Source organism: Anopheles marshallii, chromosome 3 (assembly GCF_943734725.1).
Source record: "Anopheles marshallii chromosome 3, idAnoMarsDA_429_01, whole genome shotgun sequence".
Classification (NCBI taxonomy): domain Eukaryota; kingdom Metazoa; phylum Arthropoda; class Insecta; order Diptera; family Culicidae; genus Anopheles; species Anopheles marshallii.
The window spans coordinates 76791081-76806375 of NC_071327.1; the positions used below are offsets into that span (position 1 = coordinate 76791081).

The 15295-nt window shown below is 45.4% G+C and overlaps 1 protein-coding gene across 2 annotated transcripts in view; it reads right to left on the reverse strand.

Annotated features, from left to right (window-relative positions):
- The window catches only part of LOC128715586 (sodium channel protein 60E-like), a 19635-nt gene extending 7028 nt beyond the window's left edge, over positions 1–12607 (reverse strand). The window contains exons 1-21 of one of the 2 annotated variants that reach the window (XM_053810494.1): positions 12531–12607; positions 11425–11645; positions 11241–11347; positions 11089–11171; positions 10908–10999; positions 9594–9721; positions 8020–8154; positions 7752–7946; positions 7439–7670; positions 6941–7092; positions 6308–6566; positions 6121–6209; positions 5928–6053; positions 5676–5846; positions 5402–5595; positions 5233–5335; positions 5019–5147; positions 3643–3654; positions 2838–3203; positions 498–2739; positions 242–416 (exon numbers count right to left, since the gene is read on the reverse strand). In XM_053810494.1, the coding sequence (XP_053666469.1) occupies positions 242–416; positions 498–2739; positions 2838–3203; positions 3643–3654; positions 5019–5147; positions 5233–5335; positions 5402–5595; positions 5676–5846; positions 5928–6053; positions 6121–6209; positions 6308–6566; positions 6941–7092; positions 7439–7670; positions 7752–7946; positions 8020–8154; positions 9594–9721; positions 10908–10999; positions 11089–11171; positions 11241–11347; positions 11425–11645; positions 12531–12592 (5273 nt within the window). In that variant the 5' untranslated portion in view covers positions 12593–12607. Of the gene's footprint in view, positions 1–241; positions 417–497; positions 2740–2837; positions 3204–3642; positions 3655–5018; positions 5148–5232; positions 5336–5401; positions 5596–5675; positions 5847–5927; positions 6054–6120; positions 6213–6307; positions 6567–6940; positions 7093–7438; positions 7671–7751; positions 7947–8019; positions 8155–9593; positions 9722–10907; positions 11000–11088; positions 11172–11240; positions 11348–11424; positions 11646–12530 lie in introns of both variants that reach the window. The other variant, XM_053810493.1, reaches the window with a different exon arrangement.
- Between the last annotated feature and the right edge of the window lie 2688 nt (positions 12608–15295).

Consider the following 15295-nt stretch of genomic DNA (forward strand, 5'->3'; position numbering starts at 1 on the left):
AAACGACACGGTTTTTGAATATGTTTGAACAAGTAATAAGTGTTTTTGGTGTGTGATAAACGTTGGGAAGATCGATTAGCATTCACGAAGAAAAAATTACACATTGAATAAATGAACGGAAATCAAACACACGGACGAAAAGTGAGAAGACACACACACACAAAACCACATTCCGGGACCACTACGATCATCGAACATCGAAGGAGAGTGTAGTGGACCAGAATCGACGGACACTACTCACTTTTCGTAGCACTTTTGGGGAAAGCAATCTTGCGGAATTTTCGGTGCCTTACGCCGCCCGAAACTGGGGAAAGCCATTGGATCCTCGTAGACCCCTTGCGAGTTCCGACGACCACCGACGGTGATGTCGTCCACGTAAGAAACCAGACAGTGCCAAGGCTTTCCCGCTAGATTCACTAAAGAGAAGGAAGTGACATAAAGAAACCCCAATTACGAATTGGCTCCACTGTTCCGTAGCTCTCACACTATACACTCACGTGGGGCATCCGAGTCGTACGATTTGTAAGGCGTTCGCTTGGGTGTTACGTGCTGCGAGCTATCCTGCCTAGAAGTATCGCCATATGTCACCGTTTTCTTCAACGGTGGTTTCTTCTCGGCTGCCTGCTCACCCGTCGCACCATCCGGTCCGGTAGGAATCGATCCCGCCTCTTGACCGATCGTTCGCTGAAACTCCTGAATGCTGATTCCGAGCTGTCGGGTACCTTCCATTAGTGCCTGATTCGTATTTTCCACACTGTAGCTACTTTTGAGCGACAGAGTTTCCAACCGATCCTTGGAGAGATTCTTTCGCGGTAGCTTCTCACTCGATACCTTCGGTAGTGGTTGTGCTTGATGTTCCTCCTCGTCTTTCGACTCCTCCACGCGCTCGATCAAACTTAAGCGCTTGATACGATCGAAGCTACTGTGAAAATCGTTCTTGCGCCGAAACACGATCGGGATCGTGCTGATGTTCCCGGTCCCCAAGTTTACCCCGTTCGCACTTTGTGGGCTGTGCTCGTTGGACACGGTTCCGCTCGGCGCAAACGGTGCCTGAAGCTGATCGCATAGTTTCTTTATTTCAAACCCCATGTTGAACTCCTCGTCCGTGATGTTGCGCTGCTTCTCCAGGCTGCGCCTCTTTGAAGCCTCACTGCGCTGCTGTGCACTTCCGTCAGATTGATCGGTGCCTCCACTACCATTACTACTTCCGCTACTACGATTACCACCACCACCAGACCCATGCACACCCGCCGTAACTGGACCGGTGCCTTCGCCGCGATAGTTGCACACGGTGCTCGATTTGGATTTAGGCCTGCGAAGCTTTACCACTTCCTCGAGTATTGGTGGCCTTACCGGACAACTATCGGAGTTGCGACGCTCACGCTCCGGCGATCCTTGATCCGTTTGCGACTGGCTACGTCCCAGCGACAAGGACTTCAAGCTCTTTAGCTCCGTCTCGAAACTATGAATGATTTCGTCAAACTCGGACGTTTTCACCAGTGGTTCCTTGTCTTCGCTGTCCCTGCGCGACTGCAGACTCCCATTGTCGATCGCGATCGTTGGACGCGCCGTGCCTGGATAGTGAACATGAGCCTTATTATTGTCCACATTAGAGCTACTGATACTACCCCCACGCCGGCACTCCAAGGCCTGGAAGATGGAGTTCGAGATACTGCTCAAGTTTGACTTCAGACTCCCGTTCGAGATCTTTCGATCGGGCGAGTAGATCACATCGTCTTTGCGCGAATTCAGCAGCAAGCTCTCCGTGTCCGCATCAACAATTGCACTGCTGAACCCGACCGTTTCGCTAAAATAGTTATTGCTGCCATCGATCTCATCGTTCAGAAATTGAAACAGTTCCTTCTGCTCACAGTTTAGCAACTCGTCCTTCAGATTCATCTGATTGATCAGCTCATCGTGGTCGATCGAGAGCGTGTTGAGCGAGTGATCCGATAGGCGGTTTGCTGCGGCGATCGCCTTCCGCAGGCTGCTGCTCGTGCTCGGTGATCGTTGATGGGCGGACGCAACTCCACTACCCCCACTGCCACCCATCAGCGGTGACTGCGTGACCGAGGGCCCGAGCGAGGGCGCCTGGCTGGTTCTATCGGCTACTAAAAAATGATTATCCTCACGTCTAGACACTACGGGCGTTGGCGTTTGTATGAGCGAGATGTTGCTGTTCCTTAGATACGTCGAGCCGGCGTTCAGTACCTCCTGCACGAGCGGAGAGTGACATTTGGCAGCCAGCGAGTTCGCAAGTGACGAGCTGGCACTGGACGTCTTGGACGAAATCTTGTCCAGCGACTTGCGGTAGCTGGGGGACCGGTTCAGCAGTGACTTCTGATACTGCAGGTATGCTTCGTCGTACGGCTGGGCTGTGTCGGCGATGTGTATCGATCGATCGTTCGGATCAAACTCGGAAGTTGGTAATGGTGGAAAGCTCCGCATTTCTCCGGACTCGCCCGCCATTATTGGCCCTGGTTCGTCCTTACTCTGCTGCGTGCCGAAACCGGAAGACATTTGATGTAGAATCTTGCGCTCCACCTCGGAAATTTGCTGCTGTTTTGGCGGAACGCCCGGGTGTGCCGATTGCTGCTGATGGTTGTCGTCCCGCGGTAACGCTTGATCATCCATCTGGGACACCGTCTCCTGACTGCCGGAGATCGTCCGCAGTGGACGATCCTTCAGTGGAATGTCGTAACAAAAATCCGATCCAGACACGGGCCGATTAAGCGATTCCTGTGGAACAAAATCAAACACAGTTTAGATGGGCGGTGGGCACAACGTGCAAGAATACTAGGCATCCCAATAAACACCGATCACAGGCGCATGCTTACAACAACTTGAGGCTGATCCTCTACCTGATAGCTTTGGCTATAGATTGGTCCACCCGGGATGCGGTAGTCGACTGGTGGTACCAGCTCCTTTGGCAGGCTCATGTACTTTTGCTGCTGCTGCAGCGGTGCCGATTGCAGATCGGACGCTGGAAGCGTTTGCGAGGACGGCAGCGGCTGCATCTCGAGCGTCGTTTGTTTGTGCTTCTTCTTCTCCTCGCGCTGCTTGATCACAATCTCGTTGACCAGCTGTTCCAGCTTGGTGTTGGCGTAGTTGTCATTCTTCTCCTTGTTGGCGTTACGCTTCTTGCGCACGATCGATCGTATGCGCTCGAAGCTGCGCGCCAATTTGGAGTCTTCGCCCACTTCCTTCACGATGGTAAGGCAGGATTAAGCAGCGGCAGGATCCAGGGTGGTCGAAGAAGTAAAACAAGTTTAGTGATAAGTTTGCAGTGTGACAAATGGAAATGTTTTCAAACTGTTATGTAACAATTACAGGTGCTAAACGTGCTTCTACAAGAGTTCTATACCTACATAACAACAAGGGTGCAAAACTAGGCATTTCATAACGTTATTTACAAACTATTGTTAACACTAGCGGCCAGGTATCTGTTATTCTAATGTACACAAAATCCTTCGCTTTATTACATAATCAGAAGGATCAACTACGGGGTAACTAAATCCCCTATAATTACTACTACGGAAACGTCTGTGCTGCTCTACAATTTTGAGGTGTTTGGTGCTCGATGAAAGGCATCCTTTCGGTACCTCTCCAGCTGCAGAACCAATAAAGAAAGTTAGAATTTACCTGTTCGAAACTCTATTTCACATTGAATTCACAAACACACACACGTACGGGATGGGTTGGCACGTGGATGCAAGAAGAAACGTGCACGCATACACAGTGGCGAGAAATTGTACGGGTTGGTTGTGTATGTGTGTGTAAGGTACGGAAGAATACCGCGTGGTTGGAAATAGTAGAAGTAGTTTGTTTGTTGATGCGTTGTCGATGTCAGTACAGTACAGATAGCAGTTAGTAGTTCGCAGAAGGTAGTGAGTGGAACACATTGCACAGTTAACACAACCAGCAGGCAACACACAGGCAGTTTACGTGGATCGTGGACAGATAGGACAGATTGGAGTGTAGTAGTAGTTGGTGGGCACGGAATAGAGTGATGTTCCAATTGGCAGTGTGATGGCGGTAGTCAAATGCGTGTTGGAAGGTTGGCATTTGCATAGAGAAACGTGTGTAGTTGTGGTGGTTTTTTTTTTGTTCCAGATGCACAGCAAATGTATAAAACAGAGTTTGGTATTGTTTTGTTTTGTTTGGTTTGCAATATGCGGTTGTTGAACCGGGGGCCATCACAGGAAGGGGGAAGAAGTTGGTCGAGTAGTAGTAGTTGATGATTGGGGTTGAATTTTGAAGAGAGGGGGAAAAGATATATATACACACATAAATTTGTATACGTTCGATCGAATTTAGTACTTCATTCGGATGAGTGGATGAGAGCTGATGTGTTGGCGGTAAGATGACTGTGCGGCTCGGTGGAATTTGGTGTCGTTAAGTTCTATTACTCGTGTGGGAAATGCTTTAAAGAAAAGCATGTGTCTTCTGCAGTGTAAATTTTATATTGGCAATAATGTCCTAATGTATCGCAATAACGATGGATCCGGAAATGTTTCAAGAAGTGTACTTTCAAATTTAACCATTATCTTAACTACTATTTCTGATTAACTTCTGCTGCTGATTGACACATGCCATATTGGATTTGTATAAAGGTAAAACTGATAGTCTACATTAAATTGCAACTTTTATTAGTGTCATTGGTGTATTGGCAGCTTTTTATTTGCATTGTGATATTTTTTTTCTGTGTTTGTTTTGTGTGATGCGATGTTTAATGAGATTATGGAAACACGGCGGTATGGAACGATTTTATGACGCACCTAGATGCACTATACATTCAGGGTACATACACTAAACACATACTCACACATACACGCACACGTACACACAAAATGAAATCTAAGGACACACATCTAACCATACGCCTAATGAAGATGGATTGATGAAAGCGCTGCTGATCGATGATACAACACACATCAACCAACCATCACAATGTATATGAAATGATGACCGAATGTCCTAACATCCTCACAATGCTTTGCGTAAGCGCCCGGTCTTACCTCCTTTTTCGACTTTAACTCCTCCGAATTGAAGCTGTTGAGCAACAAGGCCAAGAACAAGTTCAGTACCATAAAGTTGCCCATCACCAACGCCGGTAGAAAGATGGCAAAACACGACGATGCTCCTTCCTGTTTTCCGAAGATATTAATTAAAGGTAAGATAATATCATAGGAACGGAATCGATTTCATCCGCAGGAAAGTTACAATACATACCTCCTCCTCTGCTCGCATGCAATCCCACAGGGGCTCAATCCACTCCCCGCAAAGAATACGAAAAATCATCATAAACGAGTGAAAAAAATCATTGAAGTTCCATCTGGAACGAGGAAGAACGGATTAGTTCAGGATACTCCCAACATCTTGGTCAACTCCATGTGCGTACCTTGGCACCGGGTCCGGTGCAAACTTGTCCGGAGTGTAATCCTTCGAGAACAACTGCATGCCGATAACAGCAAAAATATAGATAACAATCACCAACACGAAGGTAAGATTACCTAAAGCACCTATTGTCGATATGATAATACTTAGCAGGACCTTCATTGTGGTCCATGATTGTGCTAGTTTCAGTACCCGTAACTGCATGATGTGAACGAAAGAGAGGTAAATTGGGTATAGAAAGTATTGAGAAATATTGCCAGCATTGTCGCGAAACCCACCAATCTTAAACCTCGTAACACCGTCAGTCCCTCTATCAGCTCGAAGATCAGATCGAGCAGACTAACCGAGACGATGATCAGATCGAATATGTTCCAACCGCACAGGAAAAAATCCTTCGACAGTGCCATCACCTTCAGTATACATTCTAGAGTAAAAATGGATGTAAAAACCTGGGTGGAAAGAATCGAGAAATTCCCCCAATTGCATTAGTTCCTTGAAGCGAGTTGACCATATGATCGATTGCAACCAACCTTATTGCCAATATCCAACGCATCGCGCACGTTTGCGTTCATCCCGTGGTGTTCTAGTGCTAAAAACATTGTATTTAAAACAATACATAGTGTGATACCTAGCTCAAACAACGGATCTTTAACAATCTGTAAAGAGGAAAAGAGTGAAATTAATTCATAAGCGAACTGTTGCAGGAAGCCTCACACGTCTTACCTTATATAAACAATTTTGAAACTGCAACCATCCCTCGTAATCGATGCAACATTGAACACAGCTATCACAATTTCTATCAGGAAGATCGTCTTCTCCATTTTCGAATGGTTGGAAGGAACAAAAACAACGAAACACAATCAGTGTAGCAAATCGGTTTTCATCCCCCATAGTCCGTCCTACCACTTACCTAGTACAACAATTTGAGATAAGTACTCCGGATGGAGACCGTACACGTTCTGCTGCTTGAGTTTCGCCAGATTCCCGTTACACTTTATTATCCTAACCTCCCTCGGGGACAGTGCGAGCGTGACGGGCGTCACTTCCCGCTGCTGCAGCGGCAACGATAGCTGGGACTGTGGTAACGGTTGCTGTACCACGGAAGGCGGAGGTTGCTGTTGCGCTAACTGGGACATCGGGTGTACCGGATGCCCGTGCAGCTTGTGATGCTGCCGTGTTGAAGCCGTGCAATTAAAGAGCATTCATGGAGCGCATGTCGGATGAAATATTTAGTATGTTTAAACGTTGGGTTGAATGTGCTACGTTCAGGACGTGGTAGGTAAGGTAGCCCAAGCTTGGTACAATTTTAAAACAAAAGGACTATGATGTACCATGTGCCGAGGATGCTCATCATTAACACACAAAGTCTCAAAATACCCCACGGGTAAATAAAGAACGGTTAGCGATGAATGTACGGATAAGGGTGCAGAAGGTATAGAATAGCAATGTATGGATGTGTGAAAAATGATTACACTCCTGAGGATAAGATAGGCAGTTGTCCGAATGGAGATGGTTCTTCCTGTTTGCTTCCCTCGCTACTGACCTGCTCGCCCGGGTCACCGGTCACGTCCTGTTCCTCGTGATCGTCCACCACGCCGGAATCATCCAGCGATGACTCCCGGTTAACGCCTCCTTCGCTCGCATTCGAACTTCCCTGCCGGCTGGACAGTAATAGCTGACCCCGATAGTTAGGTCCTGTGGTGGAAATGAACGGAAAAGATGGCTTTATAGGTTGTTTTCCTAGGTCAAGGAGTATTCATCCTGAGATAAATCAAACCAAAAGTAGAATTGAGTTATTCCACTGGCAGATTTTTGCTTCTCAGACCGAACGGTTCATTTCTGTTCGAAGATTGATGTTCTTATTAATGATGATTGATTGGAGTTGTTACCAAAGAAAGAGCTTCGGGTTCTATGTTGGCTTGGTGATTCTCGTACCGTTTTGTAATCCACAAACAATGTCGGTTGAGAAGTGTTATCGGGTAAAAGATATTGTTCCTTTTCCGAAGGACTAAGCTAAAACATCAAGGACATTTGTACCCACCCAAAGGATGTAACGTGTTATTATTTTGCTGCTGCTGTTGCTGTGGCTGTTGAGCTTGCTGTTGCTGCTGTTGCAGCTGGGGTTGGGGTTGCTGCTGTGGCTGGGGTTGCTGCTGAACGGGAGGTCCCACCGTTAGGATGCCCTTTGTCCTTTGTACCGCCAACGCCTGGGGCCGCACAATGCTGTGCCGTGGGCTGGGAGTCGGACTTGGCGTTACCGAGCGGCTCTTACTCTGCAAAATACGCACATGCAGCCAGCGTTTAAGTCACCCGTGGCGCAATGTGTTCCCATCGCAACAACCGACTCTACTCACATGATTGTTCCCGTTGCCCTCCTTGCCCTTTTTCCTTCGGCGAGTCTTTTTGCGCGAGTAGGACGCGAGCAGAACGCCCTTCCGTGCGTCAATCTTTTTACGTTGCTGCTTGCTGAGCTGCTTCACATTGAGACTGGCGGGATCGAAGCTGAACGTCGAATCGTCTCGATGATCAATCAGATCCTTGCGCCGTTCCTGTTGATTGGGCGTAATTAAAGGCATGCACATTAGGACTTTTTGGACAAATGTGACTTGTGCCGGTGTTTACCTCCTGCGTGATCTCGGCTTCCTCTTCGTAGCTCAACGCCACGACGGCCAGCATCAGATTAATCAAGTAGAAGGAACCAAAAAACACAACCACCGTAAAAAATGACACGCTCATAGGGCCGCACGTTGCCAGGACCTGGAGAGGGGGAGAAAACAGCAGGAAAAATCAAAATTACAACGAATTATTAGATCAATGTGTACAGCTCGCGTCAATAAAATTGCTGCCTTTATTGGCGGCTCTGTCGAGCAACGTTCGTTTCTTTTGCCCGCCCGAAAAAGGATAATTCTATAAACCACTACCAGCTGCTTCAACATCGATGATTAAGGCATTCGTTTTTCCATCTGGCGAAAGTCGGAGCAGGGGAAAAAAAACATTCCCCCTTCAGACCAGAAACACAATTGACGTGGAAAAGAAAATAAAAGAAAACCTGCACAATTGTGTGATGCGGTGTTAAAAGCAAACTCGAATGCGAAAAGTTGAACACAAGCAAAAGATTAATGGTGCTTTCCGTCGGGAAAGCAAACGGGAAGTGCCAGGCGGGAGACAAATTGCTTCTACACACAATCCGTATACCGCCGAAGCCCAGATGAAGGATGACTTTGCAAAGGAGAGAGCGGAGACAAAAAAAAATCGCCCAAACCCACACATTGAATGTTTTGCACAATTTTTATTTGTTTAAATCGGATCCCGTATTTTGCGGTACGTTTAAATGAGTACCAAACAAAAGCAACAAAAAACCACCCGAACCCCGCAAAAAAAAGGAGGGTTGGGAAATGTAAAATAAAACAACACCGGGTACCGAGCTTAGCTGTGGGTTCGGGTGAGAGTGGGTGGGTGTGTGTTGATGCATTGAGTGAAATAAATTTCACCCCCGCGGGAATCGATCATCCGTTTTGGTGTTGGGCTTTAGCTTTTTATCCTTGCTGCGGCGACGGTACCGCGCAACAATATGCCTTCGTTAGGCCGATTTATTTGGCTACGTGTGGCTCCAATACGCCACTGCAGAAATGTTTACCGAAGGGAAGGCTTTTCTTACGAATTTGTTGGATAAAATTTAGCTATGATTAAGGTAAACGGGCACAATTGTGTACAAATTGCTCCTACGTTAGGCAAGGAAAATCCTTTCGTGTTGTGGTTTGTTCGTTAATGGACGGGTTAATGAAGTTTTATTATTTTAAATATGGTAAAATATGGTGTAATGGTAGCGGAACCGATTTTCAAACGACAGGACCGCGTCAAAATCCTATCCGGACCAATCCTCCGTACGCAGGAGTGATGAAGTTTGTGTAATAAAGTTAAACAAAGCCTAAAAAGGAAAGACCTAGACCTCTTGGTCTAGGTTGTTGTGCTGATAAAAAAGAAGAGAATCGATTCACAATCTATACATCAGATAATATAATATTTAAAAACCAGCTTCAAACTACTAGAAACCCCTTTGCAGAATTGAAAAGAAACTGAATAATTTAAGTTGAATGGAACCAATAAATATTAATCCAACTAGCTTAGCCGAGATTTCAATAATAAATAATCCTTTTTAACAGGTTTACTTCCCGCTTCATTCCCTCCACACTTACCATATTATATACATTCTCCCAGTAGTCGAGCGTGATCAGCTGGAAGGTGGTCAGCATCGACCACATGAAGTTGTCGAAGTTCGTGTAGCCGTGGTTAGGATTCTCTCCAATGCAGAGGCACGTGTACTCTGGGGAAGGAAAAAAAAGGCGGTGTACAAATATAGATACAAATCGCAAATTTGTCGGTGAACGACCTTCACATCACGATAAAGATACCGCATCCGGATAAGCGATAACTATTGTACAACGAAGGGCTAATGGATTATGTAAAGCTCTGTACTGTACCGTATGCATAATGCGTCCTGCTTTGCAAACGGCTGGGATGCAGTACACTGCATCCATCTAATCACACAATAGGTGCGCCCAGGTACGAGACAAAAAGGGACTATGCTCGTGGGACCATAAATGCAACGTTACTGTCGTCGGGTGGACTACCCACACAATACGCCGCCGACCGCCAGTTCCCTCCGCTTGTCGGTACAAATTTTCAATAAATAATCGTAAACATTCATTCGATGCAATGAGCTGGTCCGGATAAAAGACGTGCTGCATGCATCGTTCGATCGAACCTGATTCAATCACCGAGTGCGGTTGGTGTGGCTTGATGAACGGGCGCTAGAGGACCTGGTACCGGATTAGCTGCACATGCATGAAGCACACGATGGAACGACATCAAACCATGGTGCCAAAATGTCAATTCCGAAGATCCGTTTACCATATGCTACGGGTTTGCGAGGAAGGCAGGCAGGGGGGGGATATGGTTTACTGATGCATACGAACGGTAAGCGATTTATTTGCCCACTGAGAAGCTGAGGCCACCGTATGTTGCCTGATGCTGTGGAGAAAGCTACACAGCCAGAAGCGACGGGGGTGTATGTTTTGCATTTTCAATCTTTCTTCATTCAACGCGACAGGATGGAATGGCAAATCTTCGTTGCATCACATTTCCCGCTGCAGAGGAGTTGTCAATGCTGAAGAACGCCACTCTCAGAGACGAATTAGAGTATTGATTGATTTCATTACGAAGTTAAAATGCCCTAGAGGGAATGGGCCTTTCGGATTGTAATTCAATTTAATACTAGAAACGACCTTGAAGCAATGAGCTAATATTTGCGATGGTAAGGCTCTTAATTAATGGAAGCGTTTCAATTCCATCTGAGGAGTTCCAGCAGCATATCGACAAGAAAGGCTTATTCGTTATTTTGGTTATAGCCATGTTCCAACATGTTGCACTTTGAGTACAACACTTAAACAGTATTAGTTTCACATCAAATCATTCTACTTTCTTCCATTGCAACTATTCCACACACTTACCTGGTGGACAATGGCGTGCTCCAGTCAGATTTCCGCACAGCATCGGCATATCTTCCTCGTCAGAGATCCAATTCTGCGTATCATTTACCCACCTGTTTCCGGACAGGACATACCAAAGTCAAGAACACATTCTCATCAATATCATACGGCCAGAATCGAGCTAACGTCAACGAATACTCACATGTGCCATTCCTCGTGGGTAACGTTCGTCCAGTCGCTTGGAAGATTTTTGACACACTTGTTTCGCAGCTCGCCCATATACACCTGGGGAAATTAAGGACACCGGGTGGTAATCACATTAGCTTAACAGAAGTCTAGCCTAGTGCAGCTTACCTGCAGAGCGAACAAAGCGAACACCATCAGGCAGAAGATGGTCAACGTCATGACCTCCGCTAGCTGCTTGAAGGAATGTAGCAGCGCGTTGATGATAGTTTTCAAACCTGTACGACACGAAGAATCCCAAAAAATGTATCAGATTTCGGGCGGAATAGGGACACCCACTTACGACTACACCTACCGGGCATTATTGAGACCGTCTTGAGCGCTCGCAGGACACGAAACGTTCGCAAGCCGGCCAGATTGCCGACATCTAAGGCTATCGTTGCGTAACCGCTGGTTATCACTACAAAATCCAGCCAGTTCCATGGATTGCGTAAATATGTATACTTATTTAGTATAAACCCCTTCGCTATCATTTTGATTATCATCTCGGATGTGTAAATTGCTAAAAATATATACCTGAAACGAAAATGGGAAGGTTGGAGATGATCGATTGCTGCTTGTTGGAGACGACACGGCAGGGAGATGTTTGCATAACTTGGCTGCGAGTCTTTATGTGCACCGGGATCAGTTCGTAATCAAGTTCGGACATTGTACTCAGCGATATCCATCGACGCCCATGATAACGCCAGACAACTGGGGCAGTTCTTTCTTGGGTGAATGAAACATGAGCACACGAAATACACGGTGCAGTGTATCAAGAGTAATAGCAGCCATAAAAATAAATTCGAAGCACGTTTCGCTTTCACAAGTTTCTACTTAGTTCCCGGTCCCCGGTCGGACGGCCATGCCGCATCAGAACGGAGACGTAGCTGACGTACAAGATTCTTGAAATGGGTACGCGCGAATTGGGAATGCATGCAATCATTTCCCTTCTTTATGGTCTTGACAAAGTAATTTCAAGTTGCCGACAAGACATTCTTCAATGCTTCAATGTCCGACGGACGACAAAGCCCCGGGAACGTAGATGTACGGCTAAATAATAATGTCGCAGAGATCAAGCAAAGATGTACAAAAGTAAATCCAGCGTACAAAGAGCTTGAAACTCCATTAAAATGATTTTCAGCATTGAAGATGAAATGGTCCTGATGAGCTTTTGCGAGCGGAGCCATTCGAAGCTTTTTAATATTTCAATTCATAACATTTCTAATAAAACTGGCTGGTCGATGACACTGCGCACCGTTGGGCGATGTGTCCGAGACGGTAAAACCCACAATACATTTTACTGGCCACCGAAAGGCAAGGGTGAAAAGCGATTGTCCAAGAAATAGACGGTGCAATTCATCTCCCATTATTCCGTGACACATAAGAATAGAAAGGAAAATGTTTGGTTGCTTCTCTTACTCTGCTTCCTCGATCGTTTCCGACATCGCTAGGAAGATGCAGTTGAACAGAATGGTGGCCATGACGAAGTAGTCAAAAAACTGATTGGTCGCCAAGTAGACGCAGGCACGTCGGGTCGGGCTCCACGGGGTGAACCAGAACAAACTTTTCGTGCCCGTGAACCGATGGATGTAGTTCTTCCGAAAGCGCTTCGATACCACGCAGAAGGTCTGGAACGGTAAAGAGGGAGAGGAAAGTTGGTTAAATGTTTGCAGCAGTAGTTTTCTAACAAATGGTTCCAATGGGGAACTGTTCAATCTTATTACCTAGAAAAACTTGATTGGTAAATATTGCTTTCGAATCAAAAGCGAAAACTGGAAAGTTGCGTTATTGGTTCTACTTTTCGATCCAACATATAAAGCATTAAATTGACTAGCATTAAATAGCAGCAACCCGGAAGGCATGTAAGAACCGAAAAGAGAATTGGCCATATAGTCCATTGCCGAACAAACAGAACAATAAATCATGAAACAGCACACAATTTTGTGTGTTCAGATGAAAAAAAATTACAAAGAAAAATAATAATTAAAAGTTGAAAAAATATATGGCCAGAAGCTACAGCGCAATCGCCCACTGTGAAACGTTCCCGTTTCGCCCATTGCGCATGTCACATTTTCGCCGGAACACGGCGTTCTGTTCGCCACAAACGTCAAGCACCTTGTGGAACTTCCGGAATAGGAACGAAACAATAAATTTCTAGTGGTGGACCATTTGTGTTTGCGATATTTGTTGAAGAAAATATAAAAATATTCAGGCTATAAATTTAAATAATAATTTATGTTCCTAAGCGAAAGTAAACGGTACTGCGGTTATGTGAAAAATTGTAATTTAGTCAAGAGAGATTTATAGGCTGCCCGTTCCTACGAGAATAAACAAAATCAATGGAAAGTAAAACTTTATTACTTTTTGAGAATATTTCACTTTTCAATAGGACCACAAACATTATTGAGTTCGTAAAATTTAATGCAACATTTATGTCGTTCTTCCTGCTTGCCCAATACAAAATGAAAAATTAAAATCTACAAATTAAAAATTCGAATGCCATCACGCATTCGGAGCGGATGAAACCTCGGAACCAACGTTCCCAGAACTACAGATCCGAAGTTTACACGCACGATTCCAAGAATTGAACTGACAGCAAAGCCTAGATCGTCGACATCCGCTCTCAAACTTCCTCTTTCATCCAATCAAATTCGTGCGGTGTAGACGTGAATCCGTCTTTGCTGCCGTGAAATGAGAGCTAAGGTATTGATTGTTCCATTGTACAAGTGATATTTCGGTGCAAAATTGTAAAGATTGTGAAGCGTTTTCTGCATTAATATCGTGGTGTGATAATTTGAGCGATAATTCAGTGTGAAAATGTAGTTTTCTAGCAAGGCGTCTTGTATTGTGGTGCAAGCACATGTGTCTCTGGCTACGGTGTTAGCTATTTCCACAATACCCGTGCTCAGATATTGAAAATTGTTTCTTTTACTGCGTTGAACAGCGAAGTGTACTAATGTTTCTCGTTACCACCACGAATGATGTTGAAAATTCTTCAAATCAGAACGAAAACCGCACCTTCTTGTGTCTCTAGTGCGGTTTGTGCAACTGCGGCGCTGTTTTAACACCCGGTCTTCCTTTTTTTTTCTCCACAGTGGCGTAAGAAGCGTATGCGGAGGTTGAAGCGTAAGCGCAGGAAGATGCGTGCGAGATCCAAGTAAACCCCCGGGTAAGAAATCGTTCACACAGAAAACTCGCAGCTGCTGCGAAGCCAAAAAGCGCTGGTACTGATTCTTTGTTTTCTTTTTTCCCTAATAGCCGGTACCCCCTTCTACCGATAAGCTGTGCGGAGGACCTCGATCACCGTAGAAATCGGACCAGGTTGGCATCATTCCAGACACCGCTTTGGAGGGTGAAGCTTTTCATCGTTCTTGCGGTGTGTTTGCTTGAGCAGTTTGCATTTGGAATTATAACAATCCGAATAAAGGCCGTGAGGAGCGGACAATGTGCTTCCGGGGACGATGGATCCGGTCGAACACTAAATAACTCTTAAAATGCTGTTTGGTTGATGTGTTTCTGATTTTAGCGGAAGGTGTGAAAGAAACTTCTTTACCGGATTCGCTGGCGGCACATGTGGTTTTAAGAATTTTGATCGGTGAAAAGTGGTGCTAACCTAGCTTTGTTTGAGGACTCCGTGTGGAAAATAGGAACAGCAGAGGGTAATTTCATAAGTAATTCCTGAACGATTCAATCTTTGAATCAACATGGATTTATAATTTCGATCGAGGGCCACGTAGGTTAATGTGCTTGAAAAAAAATTAAGAAATACGTGATTATGCAGACACAGAAGGCTTTCCCCCTGGTATAGTGCTCGTTTCGATTTCCTCTCAATGATCACATTTAACTCGTTGCAGTCAATACATTCAGTATTCTAACTATAATTTAACTAAATTCCATTTATTAAGCAACGCTACACCATAGAATACTTCGAAACTAGTACTTCGTTCTCAAGTACCTTAGGCCTGGCCTCGTAACAGTTGGATTTAGCGTCTGGTTGTACCTCCGGTGTACTGGTAGAGTAGAAAGTTAATTATGCTTGACAATTTCAGGAGGGTCTGAGCGTGTCCCAAGAGTCTCACCCCGGACGGCTCAACCCCGTGAAGTCTATTTGAAAAAAATCGTCAGTTGAGACGGAGTGATGATGTTGATGCGGCCTAAAAGCCGGGAGATTGAATTGACGCACG